We start from the raw sequence: 27168 nt of genomic DNA, 5'->3' as shown, positions 1-27168 counted from the left end.
TTTCTTTCTGTCTTTTTCTCTTTTTCCATCATTGTGTTCATCCATTCTTAGTGGCCACGTCATCACGTGTTTGCATGAACAGCCTGCAGCACATGGAATAAAAATGCAACCCTCACGTGCTTGATACACACATCACCCTGGCACGCACACACACACACACACACACACACACACACACACACACACACACACACACATACACACACACACACACACACACACACACACACACTCAAAAGAAATGGACGTGTTCAGCCCAAACAACACCAATCTTCTTAAAGGTTTAGAGAGTAAACACAGTTGCTTATTTCATAATGGCAGCTCTAACCAAGCTGGAATAAGCAGTTTATGTTTTCACAACACACACACACGCACACACACACACACACACACACACACACACACACACACACACACACACACACACACACACGCACACAAACACACACACACACACACACACACACACACACACACACACACACACACACACACACACACACACACACACACACACACACACACAAGATCAGCTGGCTGTAGTGCGTGCACGAATTACACCAAACCAGAGATTTCCTGTGACAGACATTCAAAATCCCGAAGGTGTGATTAACATCAAAGCTCCAAAACACAGTGTGTGTGTGTGTGTGTGTGTGTGTGTGTGTGTGTGTGTGTGTGTGTGTGTGTGTGTGTGTGTGTGTGTGTGTGTGTGTGTGTGTGTGTGTGTTTTACTTAAGTGATAAATAAGAGCTGCCCTCCAGATTTTTGTTTTACTTTTTTATTAATTTAATTTTGGGTTTCCTATCAGGAGCATCAAGGGATATTTTGGTTTCATGCATATTAAATTAGTCTGAGTTGTCATTTATGTTGTTTATCAGTTTTAGATAAATGTTAAGGTCTTTCTGAAACTGGCAGCCTATATAGAAAGACTGATATATGTTAATTGATTCATTCAATCTGTAAAAATGGACAGCAGGTTTGCATACCTTGCATGACATAAAATGGTTAGTCATCTCTTGCTAAAGCCAGTCAGCTAATGCTTTTTCTTGAGACTGTTTGTCTGCCAGCTAAAAAAATCACAACAATTTTTTCCCGGATTCTTATTTGAGAAGGGGTCGCAACAGACATTTGTAGGCAACTCTGGCTGCTGTGCCTGTTCTTATGTATACTTGGTAAAAAGGGGGTTGCAGGTTTGCATCCCACTCCATCTGTCGTAGTCGTTGTGTTCTTGGGTAAGACACTTCATCCGCCTTGCCTGCTGGGGATGGTCGTAGGGAACCAGCAGCACCTAATGCAGGGGTAGGAAACTTAAGTCTAGAGAGCTGCTATTCAGCACATTTTAAATGTTTCCCTGCTTCAACAACACACCTGATTTTAATTAGCAAGGCAAGGCAGCTTTATTAATAGAGCACATTTCAAACACAGAGGCAATTCAATGTTCTTTACAATTATCAGGATATAATATGAAAACAACATAAAAACACAAATGGAATTACAGTTTGAGCTAAAGGAGAAGACAAAGTGAGAAAGAGTGCATGTTGCAGTGGAGATAACGCAGCATAAGAAACAATGCTTTTAAAAGGTTGATGAGTACATTAGGGTTTTTAGTTTTGTTTCAAACAACACTAGGGTTGGGGCAGATCTGAGGTCATGGAGAAGCTGCTTCCATATGTGAGCAGCATAGTAACTAAAAGCATCTCCACCTTGTTTTGTTCTCACCAGTGGTTCTACCAGCTGAGTGTTTCCAAGGGATCTCAGAGCCCTACAGGAATGAGATCGGACATGTATTCTGGTCCCATGCCATTGAGTGATTTATAAACTAGTGGAAGTAGAAGTAGAAGTACTTTGAAATCTATTCTGTAGTTTACTGGTAACCAGTGTAGGGATCTAAGAACAGGAGTGATGTGCTCCGTTCTCTTAGTTCTTGTTGAGACTCTAGCAGCAGCATTCTGAACAAGCTGCAGTTGCTTCACAGCTTTTTTGGAAAGACCAGTTAGGAGACCATTGCAGTGGTCCAGTCGAATAGAAATAAAAGCATGAATAAGTTTCTCTAAGTCTGGTCTGGACATGAGACCTCTGACTCTTGACATTTGATGAAGGTGATAAAATGCTGATTTAGTTATAGCCTTAATATGTCCAGAGAAGCTCAGGTCCGAGTCAATGATAACACCAAGATTTCTAATCTGGGTTTTTGTCTTTATTCCCCTGGAGTCCATCTGAGCAATAACATCCATTCTATCCTTCTTGTTGCCAAAGACAATAACTTCTGTCTTGTCTTTGTTTAGTTGAAGGAAGTTTGACTGCATCCAGTCATTTACTTGCTCTAGGCACTGACAGAGTGAGTTCAGTGGACGACAGCCACTAGGTGATAGGGCTAGGTAGATCTGGGTGTCATCAGCATAGCTATGATAGGTGATATTATTAAGTATGACCTGACCCAGGGGGAGCATACAGAGAATAAAGAGCAGTGGTCCTAGAATTGAGCCTTGGGGGACCCCACATGTCGTGGCGATCCGCTTTCATTGGTTGTCCCTAATAGAGACAACATCGCCCCTGTCTTTGAGATAGGATTGGAACCAGCCAAGCAATGTGCCTGATAGTCCCACCCAGTTTGTGAGTCTGTCGAGAAGGATGTTATGGTCCACAGTATCAAAAGCTGCACTGAGGTCAAGCATCATCAGGACAAATGCTTTACCTGAATCAGTGTTGAAACAAATGTCGTTTAATACCTTGATCAGTGCAGTCCCTGTGCTGTGGTGCTGTCTAAAGCCTGACTGAAACCCATGCATAATATTATTTGACTCTACAGTTGTTTGTTTGGATCTTTCCCACCTTTTCATTGATTGTTCCAATCAGACTGAGATTAGAGATCGGTCGGTTGTTCAACACTGAGGGATCTCGTTTTCTCTTCTTTAGAAGGGGTTTCACAGCAGCAGTTTTCAGTGATTTAGAAGAAATTCCTGACATTAAGGAGCAGTTAACAATTTCTAGTACCTCGGCTTTTAGGCAACTAAAAATAGTTTTAAAGAAGTTTGTAGGAAGGCTGTCCAGACAACAAGTGGAGGAATTTAAGGTCTTTATGTCATTCAGTGTTTTAGTACCAGTCATGGTGAAATTAGGCATTTTAGCCAAGTTGTTGCTGTGTGGCTGTGTCAGTGGTCTGGTTGTGTTAGTTGATTTAGAGGAATTAATGGCTAATCTAATGTTTGTGATTTTTTTCATTTAAGAAGGATGCAAACTCATCACATTTGGTCTGAGATATGAAGTCCCGTGCTAACTGTGCTGGGAGATTAGTAAGCCTCTCGACTGTAGCGAACAGAACATGGGAATTGTTAATATTATCATTAATGACTTTTGAGAAAAATGCTTTTCTCGCAGGTGATTAACAGGCCTGATGAGCTGCTGAACAGGTGATTCAACTGTGTTGAAGCAGGGAAAAAATCAAAACATACAGTCAGGGCTCTGGCTGGGCCATTCAAGAGCAGTCACAGAGTTGCTGTGAAGTCACTCCTTGGTTATTTTAGCTGTGTGCTCAGGGTCATTGTCATGTTGGAAGGTAAACCTTCGGCCCAGTCTGAGGTCCTGAGAACTTTGACGAAGGTTCTTGTCCAGGATATCCCTGTACTTGGCCGCAGTCATAGACAATAGAAAGAGCATGTTTCACGGTCGTAAAGGATGTGTGAGCCTTTGAAGCTCAGTTTCTGTCGATACAAGCTGAGATTCCTACTGCAGCTCGTCCAGGAATAACCAGCTCTTGCTAGGAAGCACAGATTGGACTCAGGTTACAATGTTTTTACAGAAGACTTGAGGAGCAGACATGCCATCATGTCGTTGGCTTGCTGTTTGCAGTTGGGTATTGTTGACTTGAGTTTATGAGCCTTGCCTTTGGAATTAGACGCGTTGTTCTTGACGTCTTGCTTTTCCAGTTCAGTGACTGACAGAGTCCTGATAAGTTAAGGGTAATTCAGCTTTAGAGAAGGCATAAGCCTCAACATTAACACGGCAACACAACCTATTGACCTGAACTGAGTAGGTGAGGGTTAATGTTGGCGATAATCCACAAACGAGGTCTATCAGTAGCCTAAGCTGGCCAAGACCTCACAGCAAATCATTTGTATCTGCGCTAATATCTCCCCCTTATTCAGAAAAATATTTCAGTATGCATATTTTTCCACTCTTTTCTTGAACTGAGTGCAGTAATTCTATGTTTTAAACACTGAGCCACCTTGTTTGGCTTCCGTGGAGTCGTAATAAACAACAGATGTCCTTGTTAGGTGTCAAAGTTAAATCTTGCAACAGAATCCTACATCTTAATATAAAAAGTTCAGATTTAGATACAGCCTTATGACGGTAAGCGGATTTCTGAGTCTGTTAAGCAAAGATCGTCAGCCAAAAGTCTAAAATGTAAACGTTAACACCCTCCATCTCATTAGCTTATATGGGCAAAGCCAATTACACCTGTCTATTCCAGGTTATTCCTAGGACAACAAATCCTGCTGACATGCTAACACAGCAGCAGTATGTTGAAGCCAATTACCTTTACCCACTCAAGGTTTTCTATTTTCGGTGCTAAAGCTAACTGTATAGCATTAACACTGAACAGCAGATTGGTTCCCATTAAATCACTAAACAAGAACTTTGTTTGTTAGGGATGTTTGATATCGGCTTTTACTCTACTTTACCCTCCAACTCTACATTTCCAATATCTACATAAACCAATACCAATAATAGTGCTCAGTCCTCCTCTCATGAAAAATAAAGAAAAACTAAATCATTTTAGGTAACTAACATCACATATCATGCATACTTAAACTTTAAACACTATCTGTGCAAAATATGATTTTTACTGACATTTAGGAAAGACCAGTTTTGCCAAACAAATAAAAAAAACTCAAAAACTAAACCTTGGTTCTGTCATATTTGCAAATTTTGAGTGAGAGAAGTAGCTGAAGAGGCTGATGTATAATATTGGCATGGTATGTAACAGTTTAGTCATTAAAATTAAAAACCATTACATTTTAAATCTGCTATAGCGAATCTGCAAACAAGCTGCAAACACTCGCCCCTCCCCTCAGGTATCTTCCCAGAGATGCTTCTGCCGGAACTGGAAACCTACATTGCCAGAAGAAACAAAACAGTGCTCAACACCATTCAGCGTTTTCTAGGTCCAAATGTCTTTTGTTGTCCGTGACTTCAAATGGTGTTTTTCTTTTTGGGACTCAGGTAGTTGCACTGCTGTTTGGTCCCAGAGCAGCCGGCTGTTTCGCCTTCTCTGATATTATTGAGTGGAGAACCTCTCACACCAGTGGTGTTCTGTTGCTACTCATGCAAGTGCGTAATGAGTGGAGGACCCAGGGAAGTGCGGCAGTTTGGCGAGACAGATAACCAGATGCTCCAATAGTTGCTTTTGGTCCAAAACGTGTGATTGGTGGAGGTGTTCAGACAACTGTGAGAGAGCCACTTCATTATTTTTTTTATCTCCACAATATATGTATAGCTTTACAATGTTGGTTTCCAAATTTGCTATTGCAGCTTTAATGCTAATATCAACCAAAAATAATGTTAGGTTGCATAAATGTATATACAGCATTAGCCCTTTCATGTGAGCAGTGTTGGGATTTCTGTTGGCATGACAGTCCGGCAGGACTTCTGAGGCAAATCCACATTAACGCCCCTGCAGAGTCAAGGGTATTTATGTTGGCAGCTTACACTATCTTCACTTTCAGAGTCCTGCAGGCTTGGTGAGCTTCAGACAAAGACTTCCCTCTGTCTGCTGCCAGTCAATTCAATATAGCTGTTGGCAGTAAGTCAACTTCATTATTACCTTCCCACAGTTTAAAAGTGGCCGTTGAATGAAGTCTCTTAAGTGAGAGTCAAGATGAGCCTTGCCTCTCCTTAGGTTGTTGAAGCAGTGAGAAATCATCTCAAGGGTCGGAGCCAGGAAACTACAGATGAACACACATCCAGAAACTGGTTTAAAGGTTTATTAGTTTGGTGGTTACTACTAAGTGCACACGTAATGTCAAAAACAATATTTCCTGTATGGTTGGGAGTCAGCGCAAAGGGCCAATTAGTGTGGCAAACTGAAAGTGTGATGATGCCATCCATAGGTGGAAGGTACTAATGGTTGATTATTGCTAGTTAATGTTTTTAGAGACAGATGAAACAGGTGAAATGGCCAGAAAAAGAATATGGCAAATTAGAACATTTAGAAAATTACAAATGGATGCCAATTGCTTTGTTTTAATCTAAGATGAAACTAAAAGACATTGTTTTTACGTACAGACTGTAAAAAAAAAACTTGAAAACTGTTTAAACTGCTGCAAGAGGCTTTCAGAGGTTACCATAGAAATCATTTGGGATGTGCTGATGAATCATCTAGCTCAGAGGCATCAGTGTGAAGCAGCTGGGATGAGAATCAGCTCCTCTAAATCTGAGACCATGGTCTGGATTCGAAAAAGGGTAGAATGCCTTCTCCAGGTCAGGGATGAGGTCCTGCCCCAAGTGGAGGAGTTTAAGTATCTCTGGGTCTTGTTCATGAGTGAGGGAAAACTGGAGCACGAGATCGATAGGTGGATTGGTGCTGCATCTGCAGTGATGCGGGCGTTGTGCCAGTCTGTCGTGGTGAAGAGAGAGCTGAGTCAGAAGGCAAAGCTCTCGATTTACCAGTCGATCTACGTTCCTACCCTCACCTGTGGTCACGAGCTTTGGGTAGTGACCGAAAGAACGAGATTGTGGATACAGGTGGCCAAAATGAGTTTCTCCGTAGGGTGGCTGGGCTCTCCCTTAGAGATAGGGTGAGAAGCTCGGTCATCCGGGAGGGGCTCGGAGCAGACCTGCTGCTCCTCCACATCTAGAGGAGCCAATTGAGGTGGCTCGGGCACCTAGTCAGGATGCCCCCTGAACGCCTCCCTGGTGAGGTTTTCCGGGCACGTCCAACCAAGAGGAGACCTAAAGGTAGACCCAGGACACGTTGGAGGGACTATGTCTCTCACCTGGCCAGGGAACGCCTTGAGATTCTCCCGGAAGTGCTGGCCCAAGTGGCTGGGGAGTGGGAAGTCTGGGCCTCTCGACTTAGGCTGCTGCCCCCCGCGAACTGACTACGGATAAGCGGAAGAAAATGGATGGATGGATGGATGGATGGATGTCAAAACACTTTTAAAAAGCCCCACAATCAATATCCAAATGTCTAATTTTAAGGCAATCTCTCTAAAATTTTAAGAAAAAACACAAAAAGGTTGTAAATAAATATAAACTGAGGGTTTAACTGGCATTTTTACTAATCAGCATCACATTTGTATATTTGATTTCAGTTTTTACTCGAACATTAAAAATAAAATAAAAATAAAAGAAATATTTGCAGGCAAAACATACCAGAAAATAAAGAAAACAGATATAGCTCTCAAGTCTGTAAAATATAATTAAAAAATAATAATACTTAAGAGCAAGTACCCAGAGAAACAGTTTTTACTTGTTCTTTTGAAATACAACTGGAGCCTCTGAGTTTAAAATTCAGTCTAAAAGTGAAAATGGTCTTTTACCCTTATTTCCTGCATCAGCTGCCAATAGAAAATAGATAAGCAAGTGCCTGAATTAGAAAAGCCTGCCAATTCCACGTCACACTGTAAATTAGCATTCATGGACTCCCCTACTTTGGCACAACTGAAGAAATTTGATACAGCAGAGCACATCTCAGACAGCAGAAGCTAACCATTAGCATTAAGAACTCCACAACACAGCAGAACTCCTTCAGACTTATTTGTGGAGATAAAACGTCAATGATCAAACATGGAGGCAGTGGAAGAGCTGCATGCTGTAAGCCAATCAGAGGTGAGATGTCCAAATATGAATAATTATCAGTAAAACTTCAAATCCTACAGTTTTCTCCACCAACTAACTTCTAGTTCCTGAAGCAGGAGCATCAGAGCTTTTCTTCCTCAGAGAACCACTCACAAGGCATTCATTCATACTAGAGACCACTGCATGTGTTGAAATAGTGAGTGGATAAGAGCTTTAAGAAGTTCAAACTGTTTTTTCCCTCTTCTTCAGTTTGTTCTGTTCTTTAAACAAAACGATCAGCAGCAGAACCTCTGATCTTCTGTTTTCAGAGTCCTGTGGTTTATCGTCCACCTGGTCCAAACAGTTCTTTCCTTCCGGAGTTTAGTGACTTTCTATCCTCCACTGTGAAGCTGTCCAGACTGGTGATTGTTGGTGATTTTAACATCCATGTTGATGATCCCTCTGATCACGTTGCCATGAATTTCTCCAGCCTTATGGACACCTTCGGATATACCCAGCATGTTTCTGGCCCCACACACACCAGGGGGCACACTCTAGACCTTGTTTTTACCCTTAGTCTAAACGCTGACAGTGTTTGTCCTGAGGATGTTTATACTTCAGATCACCATTGCATTTTCTTTAACTTGTCAGTTTCTGCGTCCCCACCTCCTGCTCGCCGTATGGTTAGTTGTTTTCTTAATGAGAGCACAGCTAGCAATTTTTCTGCTGCTTTTGATCCACCCTGTTCTTCTGATAACGACCCAGATTCCTTAACTTCTCAGTTCAATGAGCACTGCCTCTCCATTCTGGACAACATCTGTCCTGTCAGAACCAGATCAGTTCCTGCAGTGAACCCTACTCCCTGGTTTAATGACAGCCTTCGCAGCCTGAAGCGCCAATGCAGAAAAATTGAGTTTGTGGAAGAAAACCCATCTCCACGTCTATCTGCTGCACCTAAAGGATCTTCTGACATCCTTTAACTCTGCAGTCAGAGACGCTAGGGTTTCCTATTTCTCCAACCTGGTGTCCCAGAGCAAAGGGAACCCCAAGGTGCTGTTTAACACCATCAGCAGCATCGTCTCTCCTGCCACTCCTACAGCCTCCATCCACTCTGTTGCAAACTGTGAGAACTTTCTGTCTTTCTTTGTGGACAAAGTCAATAAGGTTAGATCTAGCATCTCTCCTTCAGCCTTATCGCTGCCTCTCCCAACTCCAACCAAGCCCATCATCCTAGATAGCTTTGCTCCTGTTTCTTTGCCTGAGTTAACCAAACTAGTTAACTATGAAGACCTCTGCATGCCCCCTCGACATCTTACCCTCATCTTTGTTTAAAAGTGCTTTTCAGTCCATCGGTCCCAGCGTGCTCTCTATAATTAATGCTTCTCTGGTTTCTGGTCAGGTCCCTGCTTACTTTAAGAGCACTGTAATCCACCCGCTTCTTAAAAAACCGAGTCTCGACCCCTCTCTCCATAGCAGCTTCAGACCCATCTCTAAACTTCCGTTCATCTCCAAGATCTTGGAAAAGGTTGTGGCTAAACAACTCACAGCTGCTCTTGATGAACATAACATCTATGATAGCTTCCAGTCAGGTTTTTGTAGAGCTCATTCTACTGAAACAGCTCTTCTTAGGGTCTCTAATGACCTTCTGACTCACAGTGATGCAGGGGACTGTTCTGTTCTGGTCCTGCTGGACCTGACTGCAGCCTTTGACACTGTTGACCATCACCTACTACTGGAGAGGCTGAGGGACTGGGTAGGCCTATCAGGATCTGCTCTGGAGTGGTTCTCCTCTTATCTCTCTGGGCGCTCCTTTTCTGTGGCCGTCTCCAAGTTTAGGTCCTCCACCACCTCTCTTACCCATGATGTCCCACAAGGTTCTGTGCTGGGGCCTCTGCTCTTCCTCCTCTATCTGCTTCCTCTTCAGCACATCCTGAGCTCGTTCAAAGGAATCTCCTACCATCTTTATGCAGATGACATCCAACTGTACATCTCCTTTAAGCCCCATGAGATGTCTAAGCTGCAGCTGTTACACACCTGCTTAGACTTTATTAAAACCTGGATGGCTGGGAGCTTTCTACAGCTGAATGAAGATAAGACTGAGATCTTCATCTGTGCCCCAGACAAGCTGGTTCCCAAAGTCAGAGACTCTCTTGGTCAGCTTGCTTCTCACACCAAGCCTTCCGTCAGGAATCTTGGCGTGACCTTTGACCCAGCTCTCACCCTGGATTCTCATGTCAGTTCTCTTGTTCGCTCTTCCTTCTTCCATCTCAGGAACGTTGCTAAGCTGAGTCCCATTCTGTCCTGCTCTGAACTTGAGACAGTTATCCACACCTTCATCTCCTCACGCTTAGGCCCTGTCCACACGTAGCCGGGGATCTACCAAAACGTTGATATTTTTCTACGTTTTGGCCTGTCATCCACACGAAAACTGAGTTTTTTCACACGAAAACGGATCTTTTCAAAAACTCCGGCCAAAGTGAAGATCTGCGTTTTCTCCGTTTTGGGTGTCTGAGTGTGGACAGAAAAAAACGGAGTTTTAAGGTCCGCAACATCACTTTCCGCGACAAAAAAAGGCTGACATCACGTGTGCGACCTGTGTAGAGCCCTGCACTGAAGCCCTAGGCCCTCGGGCCGGGCTTCGGGCCAACGACTGTGCAATTACCTCGGACACGGGCCGGGCCGGGCGCCTTTATTTTTAATCAAATTCATTAAAAAAATTGAAACAAAAACGCAGCAGTAGAGCCCTGCGTGGGACTGTTTTCTTCATCCCGCTCCTGCCCGCTCCCGCTGAATTTCTGACAATTACCGCCTGCAACCGCAACGTGTGTGTTACACTCCCGCCCGCACCCGTAGCGTGCATGTCTACTCCCGCCTGCACCTGTAGCGTGCATGTCTACTCCCATCCGCAACCGCAAAACTCAGAGAAATTATTACCTCACAATAAAAGAGATGTATTGAGTTTGCGTCCTCTCTGGTCTTGGAGAAAAATGTCACAAACCGCGGCTCTTCCATCCATCTGATGCGGCTCTCTGTGCTTGTAAAATAATGAATGGATATTTAAATAAAAGGCTTTATATTTTACTGAATTAATTTTATATCTGTAAGTCAATTCTATGTAAAGATTGTCTGCGTAAACCTGAACAGGTCCAACTCAGTCTTACTGTGAGACCGGGTTGACGCGTCACGCTTGTGCGTAATCATATCGGCGGTTTCTGAGCTGAAGATGTCAGATTCTGGGCTTCTCCTCAGACGGCTCATGGATGCGTTGCCAAATTGGAGACAGGAACAAGCACTATTCAGCCAAAGTTTCATAATCAGGGAACATTTTGTAAGTGACAAGTCTCTCTGAGAGACAGGGTTTGGAAAACACTCGCTTCAGTGGGAGGAACCTTCCAGCATGTGCTCTGGTTCTGCGATGCGCTCCAAGCCAATCTCCACAACTTCAGCTCGCCTCGCTGTGCACATATGCGCTGACAGCAAGCTGCGCTGAGCAACTCAGATGTTCAGATGGGAATCTTTTAGCTACATCTGCGATGTGTGTAACGAATAAAATGCCAGTTCGTCTGCATGCGTCGGGGTAATTCTTTCTATTCTTTCTCCATCAAAATAAACCGTCAAATACGGGAACTGTCCGGTCAACACAAGCCCTGCTTTTGACTGTTTTGTTTTCTTGTGAAAATTGTTGGAAAGAGATATAATTTAACTTGATTGCCACCAGAGCCAGTGCGCCGTTATCTCCGTGACGGTAAATGAGGGAAAAACAAATTGATCGGATCCTGCACGTCTTTTGACACATTGGTCAGGATTGACGCACTTTGTTTTCATTTAGTTGGTTAAAAAAAAGTCGGGTTCGGGCTCGGGTCGGGCCAGAGAATCCTGAAAACCTTTTCGGGTCGGGTCGGGCTGGGGCTCCACCCCCTCGGGCCGGGCCGGACACGGGCTCAGACTTTAGGCCCGTGCAGGGCTCTAGACCTGTGTTTACACTAGCCGACAGCAGGGATGCCCTCAGAGCTGCGCTCGCTTTATCAATTGTCCAAGTGCTTTTTGCTTGTTTGTTTTTGCAAGCGGAATTGCTGCTCCTTGCGGAAGACCACAGACGAAGGACGAGGTTAAGAACGGGGGAAGTACTGCCGCCTACAGGTCTGGCATGTCCTTAACAACGTATTTATCCGGGTACGTGTGGACAGAGTTTTTTTTTAAACGAGGTGGTGTGGATGCAAGTTTTTGGAGGGGCGGATATTCGTTTTAAAAAAAAAACGGCTACATGTGGACTAGGCCTTAGACTACTGTAACTCTCTTTTCACGTGTCTGAGCAGAACCTCCCTGAACCGTCTACAGGTGGTTCAGAATGCCTGTGCTCGGCTTCTGACCAAGTCCTCCAAACACACCCACATCACCCCGCTTCTCCTCCAGCTTCACTGGCTGCCAGTCAACTTCAGGGTTCATTTCAAGATCCTGGTTCTGGTCTATAGGGCCTTACATGGACAAGCACCATCTTGCATTGGTGATCTTCTCAGTCCCTACACCCCCAGCAGGTCCCTGAGGTCCAGTGATCAAAGCCTACTGGTTGTGCAGCACCAGGCTAAAGACCAAAGGTGACAGATCATTTGCTGCTGTGGCCCCCAGACTCTGGAACTCTCTTCCCCTGAGCCTGAGATCAGTGGACTCAGTGGTCTCCTTCAAAAAGCAGCTGAAGACTCACTTGTTCAAGCTGGCTTTTGTATGACCTTCTTCACCACTCCCTCTTTATTCTGCTCTCCCCACCTATTCCACCTTCCTCAGGATCCACTGATTTCCCTCTTTCCTATTCACTCTCTCTCTTTCTTAAAATTATTTCTTTTAAATCCCAATTGTCTATTTTTGCTCATCTTAAATATATTTTAAAACATTTTCTAAATGCTTTTTTATATTTTTACTTTTTTTTTGTGAAGTGCCTCGTGATTTTTTTCTTGAGAGGCGCTATAGAAATGATATTTTCTTCTTCTTCTTCCTGTGACAGCTCTAAGAGCTACTGCAGCAAGAGGCTTCGCTGAAACTTTGTTACCTTTTAAGTTTTTATGTTTTAAAGGCTGCAAATTTAAACTCAGCTCAAAATACCAAATAAAATGATTAGATGTTTGATGGCCTAAACAGTGGAAATGTTTCCCCTTCTCTGAAGCACAAGTACTGGTGCATGACTGGAAAACACCAATGGGTTTTGCGCAGGAACATTTACTATGCGAGAGGGGGAGGGAGAGCAGAGGGATTATGTAATCATTTGTGGTAGAGCACATCAGCAAGTTGCAACAGAAACAGATCCACTGATGGAGAGGACACAGAGGGATGATTATTGAATTTCCCATGGGATTAATAAAGTATTTTTGAATTGAATTGAATTGAATTGATGTTTGAGGTCAGATCACATAAGTGAGCAGCTGGAGTGACTGAAAACAAAAGAGGACAGGAGCACGTGGAGAAAAAGCAAGTCAGCCAAGAACGCCATCCTTCATTAGCTTCATTTAAGGCTTTCAGTGTCTGTTCAACTCTGAATCAAAAGAATAGTTTGAAGCATTGTTGATCCTGGGAAAAACAGGCTGAGCATGGCAATGGAGGCTCTGTCCTGAAATTGTGATGTCCAGCCGTGAGATCTTCATCTCAGTTTAAAGTTCAAGCTGCAAAAATCTCAACAGTTTTGGAGGAAATGAAGTATAGAAGCATGTTCTCTCTTGTCTCATAAGAAGGCGTGGTTGAATTTTTGATGCAAAGAGACTAATCTTCATGTAATCACAAGCTTTGATGACAAAGACAAGGTCAAGGAGTGGGTGTTTGTTTGGCACTAGCAGGTTGCCATGATTGTCAGAGTATTATTAGCACTTCCTTTGAAGAACCTGTCTGACTGAGTCACATATTTAAACCTTTTTTTCCCAAGGGTCCATGGGTCTGAACCAACAGGGCTGATCAAACAAAACCAAATCAACCCACACCTACTGTTGTCAAACACACAAACTGATGCAAAATAAACCCCAAACATTTTCATTCCCTTCAGTATTAGCTCTAGGTTTTATTACAGCTGGGCACCAACTGGGACGTTCAGGGTTACTGCACACTGGTACCATTGTTCCTTTTCTCTGAAAGTCAATCTCCTGGGAGTCAAGGGTCTTGAAAAAGGAAAGAAAAAGAAGTGAAGAAAAGGTTTATCCACTGTCTTTCCATAAAGAAGTTGCAGGCTTTCAAAAAGTATTACTATTATTTTTAAAGAATGTGAAAAGCTTGTTTTAGGTTTGGTTATTCAGTTAAAATACACATTTTATAACTTTTTGCAATGTCTACGTAAAACAAAGACCTTTTGAACTAGGAATCTTCTAAACAAGGATTTTTGTTTTTGTTACCAATCAGAGTCATGTAGAATAATCTACTTGCCTCATTTAACTGTTTGCAACTGTTTTGCGGAATATGAGTAAATAATTAAAAGTTAATTTAGGTGAGTTTCTGTAGAAGATCACAGAGCAGGGAAACAGTTTATCCACACAAAACACAGTATTTTTTTTCCTTCCTGCAAACAGACGTCTTAATACCACTGGCCTGTTTTATAAACACAGTTTTAAACAGCAGTTATATCTTGTGAACGCTCTTTATCAATCTCTGGTTGGATTTTGTTGAACAGTGAACTGGAATTTCCCAGTATGCAGCTGAGACAGAATAATATTTGTAAATGATATTTCAACTGTGTTTATAAATTCCTTTAAGAACAGTACCAGTGAAGACAGTTCTATGCAGTGCTATAAGCTAAGTGACTGATCATTTAAAAAGTCACCCACAAGCATCAAGAAGATGAGAGACAAGAAGCTCACTTTATTCCAGCTAATTTAACTTCTGGTTCTTGTTGAAGTGGTGTATTTTGTTAGTCTGAAAATCCATCCAAACATTTATGGCCTTGCCACACCCCGTGGACAGAGTTAAGTTGTAGGGTCTAGAATCTACGGTTGTCTTTCAAACTATCTCCACATTCAACTGAAAAGCACTAGGACCAATCAGAGCAACGAACAATGTGACACACTTGAAGCAACAGAAATCAGTCAACGGGGCAGATCGCCATACAAACTGTTGAAGAAAATGAAGAAGCAGTACCTCTAGCTCAGTCTCAAAGAAAAGTCAGAGTCTAACTTGTCCTAAGTTGATGCCAAAGCCGATTCAAATAAGCGCTGTTCCTTAGCCGCCGCCACCATGGTTGTTCAGCTGCGTTGCAGCTCTGCCTTCATTGTAAAAAAATAACCTTGAGTGCTCTTCTTTGCCCTTCCTGAACTTAGCCAAGACAATGGCATTACTAGACAGAGCTGCAGAGCTATTGCTATGGTTTGTCTAGATTTCTAGGCTAGTGTTCTGTCTGGAATTAAGCAAAATAAAAGTGAAACTAACTTAGAGATTTTACACATGGAGCTCATAACATTTTCATTGTTAGATTGTCTGAGCCCACTTCCAGCTCCTGATGAAAGCAGATCTTTCCTCTGCCAAAAAGTTGGTGCCTTGTTACAGCACAGCTGATGGATACTCACAGAGTATGTCATCAATAGAAGTCATGGATTTATTGTTGCCATAGAGATCAAACAGTGATCAAACTGCCTGATTGGTGTGACATATGGAGACCCATAGATAACTGTTTTTTGGTTGTTGTTTTTTTTTTTACGGTGTGTAAAATAATAAAAATAAACTACATTTTGAAAGGTAAAAAAGGTTTAAAAACTTGAAGTAATATTTTTTATTATTGGGATATAATACAATTTTATTATTGGGTTGAGTCTTTATACAAAATTCTTCTCTCAAGTACTTTTTCTAAATAAATATTCAGTGTCTCATGATTAATCACATTCAGTAGTAATAAAATGATTTCTAACTTATAAGGAACAGTAAATGCAGCTGCAGGATTTCCACCCTGATACAAGCAGCTTTTGGGGTAAATCTGATCTGCAAATTGGACGACACACACACACACACGCACGCACGCACACACACACACACACACACACACACACACACACACACACACACACACACACAGATGTTCCAAAAGTCTGTAAAAGTAATACAAGTTCTGATAAGCAATGAGCCTATGAGCCTTTCTAGAACATAAATATAATATGAGGACTCCTTTTTGGTTAATAAAAATAGAACAGATCAACTCAGATAAATGTCACTTGCTTTAATATCATCTGCTGCCTTCATTCAGATGCAAAAATCAGTCCTTTGTTAAACACAAGATTTTTCAAGAGAAGCCATTTAGGAAGAAAGCAGGATCACCTAAAAGAGCAAAGGCTGCACAACTACACACTACCTCAACTTACAGAAACATACCTAAATGTCTTTCTGTGACTTGTGTAAACTCTAAATATAGTTTATACTGTGAAAGTGAAGATTGTCAGTCATCCAGAGCATGGTAATCCAAAGGGGTTTAAATAGAGGCAACTGGACTTCTTTGGTTTCTTGAAGACGTTTCTCTTCTCCTCTGAGGGGTTTTGTGTCAGAACCCAAGCCCCCGGACCAGCCTCTCCCAGCTAACCGGCCTCCATCTGGGACCACATTTCCCAGCATGCTCCTCGCGGGAACTCCCGGCACTCTCCCAGTCACACCCAAGCCTATATATGGAAGACGCCGCACCGGCTCTTCACTCAGTCATTGTTTCATTGAAACCCATGATCAGAGTTCTCTACCAAATAATCCAGACATCAAACATCCATACCAAGCTCAACTCCCATACCCAGTCGACCATCGTGACATTTTGTCAGTTCTGGCTGGAATGTGGGAGAGTCAAGCTTATAAACTGGAGCTGTCTATTGTTGCTTAAAGAACAGAAACTACCTATGAATACCCCTCCTCCCTACCCCAGATGAGATGTTAGCCTCTTTTGTGTGGGAGTTGTATTGATTAGATGCGGGAGGGCGTGGCCTTATACTTATAGAGCTCCAGAGGGGGCAGGGTTTTCTCACCCGTTCAGTGCAAATCTCATTCACATCCATGGGAAAAACCAATGCAGTTTTTTGATAATTTATTTAGAATGGTGAACTGCTGCTCCTCTTCTAAATCTGATACCATGGTCATGAGTCGGAAAAGGCTAGAATGCCTTCTCTGGGTCAGGTCCTGCCCCAAGTGGAGGAGTTTAAGCATCTCGGGGTCTTGTTCATGAGTGAGTGAAGAGAGAGAGCTGAGGCGGAAGACCAAGCTCTCGATTTACCGGTCGATCTATGTTCCCAACCCTCACCTATGGTCACAATCTTTGAGTAGTGACTGAAAGAATGAGATCGCGGATACAAGCGACCAAAATGAGTTTTCTCCACAGGGTGCCCTTAAGCCCTTTTCAGATAGACATTCTGGAATATGTGTGGACAATTCAGTCCGGTTTTTAACCAGAACTGTTTTCAGCCACAACACTTTTGTACCGGAACTTGTCCTTTCGGCTGCCTTCACACATCAGGGAAAGTAGTATAGTGCGGCGGGTGTACATGCGTCATTTTCCCAAACAAAGCTATTCAGTCAAACATGGCCGACGAAGAGATAGAATTCCTCTCACTGATCGGACTTATGTTAAGCATAATTCTGCGCACATGAAGACACATAAGAGACCTGGATGATGACACTCAATGGTTTATAAAGGAATCACGGAAGCGGTGTGAAGCGCTCCGTTGCACGTCTAGGAGATGGTACTGTAGGAGGCGAGCTGCCATGGTTCGCCGCATGGTACAGGAGCGAGCTATCTAGTTGCGCACAGCGCCCCCCAGTCCCCACCTCCTCCCCCTCCTATCTGTCCGGAACTCGACCTCACCAGTCTGAAGCAGCCACCCTGTCAGTGACAAGTGCGGTCCTGTTACTAGGGGCTTCATCCGGTTCAGTTACGGAAAAGGTTATCCGGATGTTTGTATTCAGACACAAAGGTCTTAAGGACAGAGTCCCGAACATTTCCGTTTTTCATGGCCTGTCTGAAGGGGGCTCTAGAGATAGGGTGAGAAGCTCGATCATCTGGGAGGGGCTCATAGTATACCTGCTTCTTCTCCACATCAAGAGGAACCTGTTGAGGTGGCTCGGGTATCTGATTAGGATGCCTCCTGGACACCTCCCTGGTGAGGTTTTCCAGGCACATTCAACCAGGAGAAGACCTAGAGGAAGACCCAAGACACGCTGAGGAAGACCCAGGGCATGCTGAAGGTCTGTGTCTCTCGGCTGGCCAGGGAACGCCTCAGGATTCATTCAAAGGAGCTGGTCTAAGTGGCTGGGAAGTGTGAAGTCTGGGTCTCTCTGCTCATGCTACTGCCCCCGCGACCCAACCCTGGATAAGCGGCCGAAAACGGATGGATGGTTGGTGAACTGCTGCCAAAAGTCACAACCCTTTTTTCCAGATCAAGCCATGTTTTGATGTATAATTTACATGTTGCTTTTTCAAACTATGAGACAACTGTCAGTTATGCAATACAATAACTTCTACATTAATACACTTCTATATTCATAACATTGTGAAAAAAGTGAATGGTCTTGCATCCTCAAATAAAAAAATTACCGGATTATAAAATTTTCAACACGTATCTCTTTGAGTTTGAAATCACTTTTTGTTTAATGTTTAGTTTAATATTAATGTGCAAAGTCGTGTTAAAAGTTGTATTGATGGTAGCACGACATGGCACCACTATGACTGCCCATGGCTTGGACAGAAGTCAATTAAAGCACAGTCTGTATAAAAATTAAATTAAATGTCTTCTTGCCAACGTGCATCTTTATCACCAGCTTTTGGGTACCAGACATATGCAAAATGAAAACATCAATAAAGGTCCATGCAGGGAAAGAGTTTGAGTTTGACCCTTTTTATAAACCAGCTTGTCCCTGTTTCCCTGTACTGTACTCTGCACGCACGTGTCTGGCGTGTGTGCTTTGATGTGTATGAGGGAGGGGATGCCATCGCTTTATCACAGATCCCTCACGGTCTCCACTGCTGCAGCAGAAATCCTCCCATCTGTCGCTCCTAATCAGCAGAGAGCAGCTTGCATGTTCACAGGGCCTTAGACTGGGATGGCATCCCCTCAAAAGAAAACACACACACACACACACACACACATTATACTAATGCTGACACAAAAAGCATTGCACTGCATCATCACGCACCCCTCAGGCCATTTATGATATGGCAACATTAGCAAACACAATACTGCCATGAAGCTGCACAGATATTATGTACTTTCATGTGTTTACGAGGAAATATTTGAATATACAATTAAAAAAAGACGCACAACTTGCAACAAATCTCCCTAGGTTATTGTTTTCTCCTAGCATATTTGTTTGGTTTAGTATTTTGCTAAATATGTTGAACAAGCTAGCAGGTAGCTAGCTAGCTGGTTGTATAGCTAGCATGCATTTAGGCAGTAACCTTGAGAGGAAAGAAATTCTGCCTCTATAGATCCTTCCTGAAAAAAAGCCTACTAGTTTTTTTTACTATTATAAACTGTGAAGTTAAAATGTGTCATTTTTTTCTCCGTAGGCTAACTTTTTTTTGTGGGAAATGTGTCTATGTTAGACATCATACTGTAAGAGAACTTTAGAGAATATGTCTGTAATAGCTGATCATTGAAATGACACAGATAAAAGAACAAGAACATTTTTCCTTTAGAATTTTAATAGTAAAGTTTTACACTATTTTAAAGGCTCACTGAGAAACATACAATTGTTCATTTTGAAATACGATCGGTCACTCTGACACACATGCTGAATGTGAAAATAGCCTTCTACCTCTATCACCTGCATTGGCCACCAAATGGAAACAGACAGGGAAATGCTCGGGTCAGAAGTTATCTACGTCACAATGTAAACTTAATATTCATGGACTCATGCATCGTAACCATCGACATAAATATACTGGACAATTCATTTCCATAGGCTCCAATATCATGTTTTTGAGGCCAAATGGGAGGTGGCCACCACCGCCATTTTGACCCTGTCACAGGTTCCGGCCCAGACAATTCCACCAAAGGGAAGAGAGGAGGAGCTGAGGATGGGGCTGTAAGGCTGGGATCAACTGACGACACCCGGTCGAACTAGCTACAAGCTAACCTGAAGCTAACCCAAAGCTAATGCGGAGGTTGGATGGGAGCTAAGCTAACGGAGGTAGCAACCTAGCTACAACCGGAGTTAACTGTGCACAACACTAGAGCTTCTGAGTCAGAGATACGCCGGGCTGACCGCTGGGTAAAACCGGAACACGGAGGTCTCCGAGACATCCACAAGCCGGCAGCCGCACAGCAGACAAGCGCCGCTGCGATCTGAGATGCGCAGAGCTGCCGCTGGGGAGAACCGCGTGGAAAGGTTTCCATCCCAGAGCTCCACAAGCCAGCAGCCTGCGCAGCAAACAGAAGCCGCGATCAGACAGAGATGCGACGAGCTGCGGGGAGACCCAGCCGGCAGCCCGCACAGCAGACAGAAGCCGCGATCAGACAGAGATGCGCCGAGCTGCGGGGAGAGGAGAAATGGGTGGAAAACATCGGTCTCCCGAGAGCTCCACAAGCCGATAGTCGGAACCCAGCTCCACCAACATGTTATATTTCAACCCATTTTCTAAAATGCAGCATTGTGTTAAATGCACTAAGTTTTGCCCTATTACATTTAAATTTCATGGTTAAACAGTACATGTTAAAATCTAAGCTCAGCTCGGCAGTGACCTAAAACACATAAATATAATTTTACTTATCGAAAAAAATGAAGCGGAGACTCCTTGGACGCTCTATTAGTGCAATTAATGCCACAGCAAGTCATTTTGTCCAACAATTGCACAAAAAATATCCAAAAAAGAATACACAAACACAGAGACTCAAAATCCCGGAGCAGTGTCCAAGCCAGACCGAGGCTCTACTGAGGCCTTTCCACGGAGCTAGCTCTGTGGTCACGTGGGTCTGAGGCGGCGGTCACGTGGGTCTGATGCTCATTAATTATACAGAATTTTAGGCTTTTAATACACTTAAACAGAAGAGTGAGAAAAAAATGTCACCCCCCTCAGAGTTGTCATGAGTGTAAACTAGATAATTTAAACAAAAAACATGTTTTGGTACCAGGCTTAAAAACATGTTTATTTCTGCTGTGAAATTGGTATTTTTAACATGGGAGTCAATGAGGATTTGCTCGCTTCTGACACCAGCCCCCAGCGGATGAGGGTGGAACTGCAATTTATGGTACTTCCGGGATTGCTTCAATTTTTGTAACTCGTGACTGTGAAAAGCTGTTGTTCATTTATTGGTCAGGAGAAAACAGAGTGCATCTCAGCTTGTTGAAGCTAACCGTTAGCATTAGCAACTCCCACAACATGGCAAAACTTCTCCAGGCTGTGTTACTTGTGGAGATAAAACATCTTCATTGCAAGACAAACAGTCAGTGGAAGAGTTGTTGTTAGCCAGTCAGAGTCAAGATGTCCACATATCACACATATTAATGAATAAGACTCTATATCCATGTCCTAACCCATTGAGAAATAGGTGTGCAAAAACTTTTTTTCACAGAAAATGACTGACAAGGCATTCATTTATACTAGAGAACACAGCCAATTTATTATACTAATGTGTAGTAATGTAGTGTAGATCCAATTTAAGTTGTGCGTTTGAGTGTTTTATATACTTTTAAAGCTACAACATTACGCTCATGAGGGAAAATGAAAACAGCTATTGCTATTAAGTTCAAACTAATGGGTTCAGGTTTTGTAGCCAATTACATTGTAGAATGATTATTTTAGTCAGTGCTGGGGCAGCCGGTGCTTCACAAACTGCTCCTGAAGGATAAATCCAACAGCTGTTCAGCAGCTTTTTAAGCTCTAGAAAGGATGGATAACTTTGTTACCAATTGGTACAAAACATTTTCTGAAGATTCAGGAATGCAAATTAGTTTTCAAATGTGAACTCAAACATAAAGTCCTAAATAAAATTGAAGTTTATTAAATTTTTTTAAACTGCTGAATCATGAGCTACTCAATAAATCAAAGGTATCAAGCTGTGCAAATATGAAGTAAAAACTAAATCAGGGACTTTTCATTTTAATTAAGAGTCATGGGACCTTTTATGTAACTAGTACTGGTTAGTGTTTGAATCTCTGCATGATGATCTAATAATAGATTCTGCATCATGAGTATGTGTGTATTCTAGCATAAGGAGGGTAAAAATAGCACTTTCTGCCTCGCAATGTCTACGTCACTACCCATTTACCAGCGTAAATTCTAATCTCTCAGCTAGTCTCCCAGAATGGAGACACTCTGATCTTTGTTTACTGTAAAAGGTTCACACTGCAGCGAAGAAAAAAGGTCCTGAAAGAAAGAAGGAAAGGTATAGGGTGAGGATTAACAGAGTTAGGAGACCTTATAGAAGTTATTTATCCTCAAGTAATGAAAATTTTAATACATTTGTTAAAAAATATGAACATTTGTCCTTATAATAAACCCTAATCAATGTAAAAAATAATCTAAAAATCTGATCAGTTGAAATATGGACCAGTCAGGGAAGTACCATATGACAGCAGGATGACATTTCTTGACACACATTCATATCTGCTCCATCTGCATAAATAAAGAAGTGTTTTTGCCTTCTTTTTCTACAAATCCTAAACCAAAACATTCCACTTTTGAGCTCTGTCAAGTTGTATTTTTGGAACAAGAGTCTTAAAAACCATCACTCGTGGCATTTTATTCAAGTATAAAAAAAATCAAATACAGATGAACGTGGTAGACATTTTAACATTTAAACTGACAACAGCCATGAGATATGTGAATCATCATGACTCAAAAGCTGGGGGAAAGATCTAATTTGAGTTTTTATTTTTTAGTCAGGAAATTTTGGAAAAATGAAGGAGGGAGGTCTATAAACTGATACAAACACCATGCAGCCAAATGAGGTGCTTTTTGTTTTCTTTCAACTTCTGCCTTAGTTTTCTTGTTTCTTCTGTTTCGCGCGCGTGTGTGTGTGTGTGCGTGTGCGTGTGCGTGCATGCGTGCGTGTGTGTGTGCGTGTGTGTGTGTGTGTGTGTGTGTGTGTGTGTGTGTGTGTGTGTGTGTGCATAAAATGGAGTTAGATACATTTTATCACTAATTGAGACAGAAATAAGTATTTTATGTGATCTCCAAACCCCAAAAATGCACCTTTACTGGGTACTGTACATAAAACATGTACAGTAGAAAGAGCTAACACATTTTTTCTCTCCTCTGTTCAGGTCTATCCTGTAGCCCCGTCCTGCCACCCCGCCGTGGTTCCTTCTATGTGGAGAGTGGCACCGGCGTATCAATCGGCAGCGTGTTAGCCTTCTGGTGCAGAGAAGGGTACCAGCTGGTTGGTAGTGGCAAGATTTATTGTGATGTCAGGAGAGGCAAAGCACAATGGAGCAACTACCTGCCTGTCTGTGAAGGTATTAACTACTCGTATAAAACAGATTCAGCTTTCCAAAACACAGTATTCATCATTTCTGACATTTCTCAATAGCCAATACCTTCAGTGTTGCCAACTTCTCAATAAAGAAAGTCTGAACCAGAACCTTTTGTTCAAGCCCATACTCCCTGTGCACCCCCCACAGGGTGCCTACTAAGGACATGGTCATTAACCTTCTATAGATCTGGAAAATCTTCAGAGGCCCGGGGGGGGTAAAAACCATATGCTCCTCTTCAAGCTCAGTGGCCTGGTGGTATGGGTGTTTGCCCTGGGACTGGGAGATCGGGATTCAAATCCTGGTCAGGTCATACCAAAGACTTTGAAAAAATGAGACTCAATGCCTCCCTGCTTGACACTCAACATGAAGGGTTGGATTGGGGGGTTAAACCACCATATGGTTAATGAATGCAACATGTGTCTACTGCTCACCACTCCCCCATTATCTAACAGTCAGACCCCATCTCCAGCACCTTGTAATAGACCTTTCCCAAGAGACTGAGGAGTGTGATCCCAATAAAGTTGACACACATTCTCAGTCCTCCTTTCTTAATAGGGACCACCACTCTAGCCTCCCACTCCACAGATGCCATTGCCAATATCCATGGATGGTATAGAGTCAGCAAAGGTAGTCCTACAACAGTCACACCCAGTGAATAGATCTCATCAATCCCTTTTTGCCAGGCCCGCAAGTTTTTACTTAATCTTAAACTCCCCAGTCTGTCCCAGAGATTAGTCAATGGACATATCTCTAGAGCAGATTGGAGATATTCCACCACTTGACTGAACCAACAGATGATGTCAGCAGCTCCCTATCCCCACTGTAATGGGGGACCTTTATAGGGGCAAAATGCCAAAGACAATGATAAATGATAAATGACCCGCACTTGTATAGTGCCTTTCAGAGTCAGAGGACTCCAAAGCACTTTACACTACAGTGTATCATTCATCCATTCAGTCACACATTCACTCACTGATGGTGATACAGTGTAGCCACAGCTGCCCTGGGGAACACTGACGGAGGCAAGGCTGTCGAGCACAGGCGTCACTGGTCCCTCCGACCACCACCAGCAGGCAAGGTGGATTAAGTGTCTTGCTCAAGGACACAACAGAAGAATTCTCTGTCCGGAGCCAGGACAACGCACCTCCAAGGATTTTTGGGGAACTCAAACTCATCCACAAAAATGAGATGGCCATTCAAGGAATCAAACTCCTATTTCATAAAAACCCATCAAGCTCCAAAATATTAAGTGAGGAGTTTGACAAGGAGCTGATGTGAAACAATCTGATGTATCATCTTTTTTTTAATTCATGTTTTCTTGATGACAGCGATTCCCAGGCCAGAGGATCGTGGTCTGAGAGTAGCCGTGTTGGCTTCTGTGGTGAGTGGCATCGTGATTTTTGCCATGTCCCTGTCCTTCCTCGTCTGCTGCCTACATGAGCGATCCAGCAGAGGTCGTACCAAGAAAGAAGGAAGGAGCAGGTGTGACTGAAAGCATGGTGTTCTTCGGTTGTTCTTAAACTGACCTGGGCTGATAAAAATCTGTCTTTCACAGACGAAGAGATAAGCGAGCAAGCCGTCGCAGTGAATGTTGGCTGGAAACAGAAGAAGGGGAGTGGGAGGCCTTCCCTCCTCCCAAGATCTTCCATTTGTCTCAAAGGATGAATCCTCGTCTTGCTCCTGACAGCCCCCTCTACCTGACCGGGGGACTCAGTGGCTATGAAAACAGAGGATACCAGAGGTAAATTGGTAGCAGGCATGCCTCAAATCATATCAATACAGACAATGATGTCTGTTACAATGAAAATATTGGTAATCCACAGAGATCATTGTTTTCATTAAATGAAGTTCAAGTATCTTTGTTAACGATGGTGCAGGTAAGATTACAGTCACTGAGCGGTGAAATCTGCTAAGGCCCCTGCACTTGCTGATGACGTTACACTATGGCATTGCTTTTCGGACAAACTACATTGTACCCAAAACCCAGACAAGCATTATTGTCAGTATTAGATAATCAACAAAAAGGCTCTCAAAACAATTCATATTTGTGAAATTTTCATGTATTTAATTAACACCCTGCTTAATTATATATGTACAGAAAAAAGATGTCACGATGGCGGTATAAAGGGGGTATGGGGGTGGTCAATGCACGGCTGCAGATTTCCTTTTATCTTGGACATAACTTGCCTTTTTATTGCGATCAAAGCCGCACTCATTAAGTTTTTCTTACAAGCCGCTCCTAACGGTGTCAAAATTTACGCATCACGATCATGGCACGTTTATAAGATACACCATTGCAGTAATATTATGCTGATTTACCAGCACGGTGTGTCTTGTAAAAAGGGCTAATGTAGCCAATAATGTAAATTGTCTGTATTTGTAAAACGCCTTCTTAGGGTTTTACAACCCCACAAGGTACTTCACAAAACAATCAGTCATCCGCCCATTCACATACACATTTACACACTGGTGATGATGAGCTATGTAGCCACAGCTGCCCTGAGGCGCACTGACAGAGGCGGGGCCTCCCATACACTGACCACCACTAGCAGGCAAGGCGGGGTAAGTGTCCTGCCCAAGTACACAACAGCATTCTCTGGTGGGAGCCGGGATCAAATCTGCAACCTTCCGATTACTGGAAAACTCACTCTACCTCCTGAGTTACTGCTGTCCCAGTAGAGTGATGTCATCAGCAGGTACAGGGTCCTAAGCAGATCTGGCTATCTGAGCTCATCTGGTACCTACAACAATACAGTGGAGTGAGAGATGGACCAGTAGGTGTTGCTCTGGTAAGTTGAGGTTAAGATGCAGCTGAGCTGAATGGTTCCTTATTTATGGATCATCTATGTTTTAGCCCTCAGCCCATGGGCTCGAGATTTGGAAGAAGATTGAAAAAAGTTAGTTCAAGAAATCATCAGCCAAAGCGGGTACTTAGCCTTTATGAGGAGTTTCTTCTCATTGGTTGTGTGTTTCATCTTTGCTCAGGAGTCAGGAGAACTTGCTGAAGGCCTCTATGCCTGGACTCTACCGATCCGAGTCACAGCTCTACCCACATGTCGTCCTACAGAGGGTCCCAACCCCAACGGCACCATCTGCCCCTTCTGCTCCATCTGCCCCCCTCTACCTCCACCTTCCCTCCGCGTCTTCTGCAGTGTCCTCACCGGCTCACACCACCACTCAGAGCCAGCCACGAATGGTGGCACAGTACCCCACGCCCACGTACCCTCCCCACCCCAACACAGCTGTGCCCGCCTACTCCCACCAAACACCAGCGCCCATTTATCCCAACCCCAACCCACCTCCGCAGAGGCCGTGGCAGTAGCTTTGTTCTTCGTTCTTTTTTCCCCCGAGCACTGTGTCATTTCATCCTAAAGTAACACACTGAGAAACAACATCTTGGGCACATTTTGGAGATGTGTGAAGTCGTTTTACTCTTTTTTTTACTCCAGTTTTCTCCCACCAAACAGCAGATATACCTTCTCTATAATGCAGACATGAAGGACATGCAGCAAGTATAAAGTACCCCCTTGTACTGCACAGTAATGACCCATTCCTGCCATTGGGGCGCTACAGGAAGTTAACAGCTGCAAATCCTGTCTTTCCACTGAACTGCGGCCGGCAATGATCAGAGAAAACTCTGCTTTTCTGTTTCAGACTGCTTCATCAAGCCTGTGAGGAAATGTGGAGGAGATTGGGATTTCAATAAAATTTGATTCATAAATGAGAATCTTGCCATAGCAGCCATGCTTAGGCAACTATTAGCTATGTTTGTTGTTTAATTTAGAGAAAATATGAAATAAATGAAATCCCATCAGCTTCCTATCAGGTCCAGTTGATCTGATGTAGCTTTAAGTTAACTGTCTGGTATATATTTTAATTCAATAAGTTGAATCTAACTCTAACAGAGCTGCGTGGGACTCTACGAGAGCCATTTTTGTTAATACATTCTGAATTTTTCAGATTTAGAGTTTAGCAAGTACACTGTGA

The 27168-nt window shown here is 43.1% G+C and overlaps 1 protein-coding gene across 4 annotated transcripts in view; it reads left to right on the top strand.

Moving 5' to 3' along the window:
- zgc:162331 (sushi domain-containing protein 3) overlaps positions 1–26641 on the top strand; it is a 36083-nt gene extending 9442 nt beyond the window's left edge. For all 4 annotated transcript variants that reach the window (XM_015955085.3, XM_015955074.3, XM_054739499.2 and 1 more), the window contains 4 exons: positions 22972–23163; positions 24510–24663; positions 24737–24922; positions 26167–26641. In XM_015955085.3, coding sequence (XP_015810571.3) covers positions 22972–23163; positions 24510–24663; positions 24737–24922; positions 26167–26503 — 869 coding nt within the window. In that variant the 3' untranslated portion in view covers positions 26504–26641. The remainder of the gene's footprint in view (positions 1–22971; positions 23164–24509; positions 24664–24736; positions 24923–26166) is intronic.
- Positions 26642–27168: the final 527 nt, after the last annotated feature.

The sequence above is a fragment of the Nothobranchius furzeri genome, chromosome 1, assembly GCF_043380555.1.
Source record: "Nothobranchius furzeri strain GRZ-AD chromosome 1, NfurGRZ-RIMD1, whole genome shotgun sequence".
NCBI lineage: Eukaryota > Metazoa > Chordata > Actinopteri > Cyprinodontiformes > Nothobranchiidae > Nothobranchius > Nothobranchius furzeri.
The sequence above is the reverse complement of the archived record's forward strand: the minus strand, read 5'-3'. Positions and strand labels throughout refer to the sequence as shown.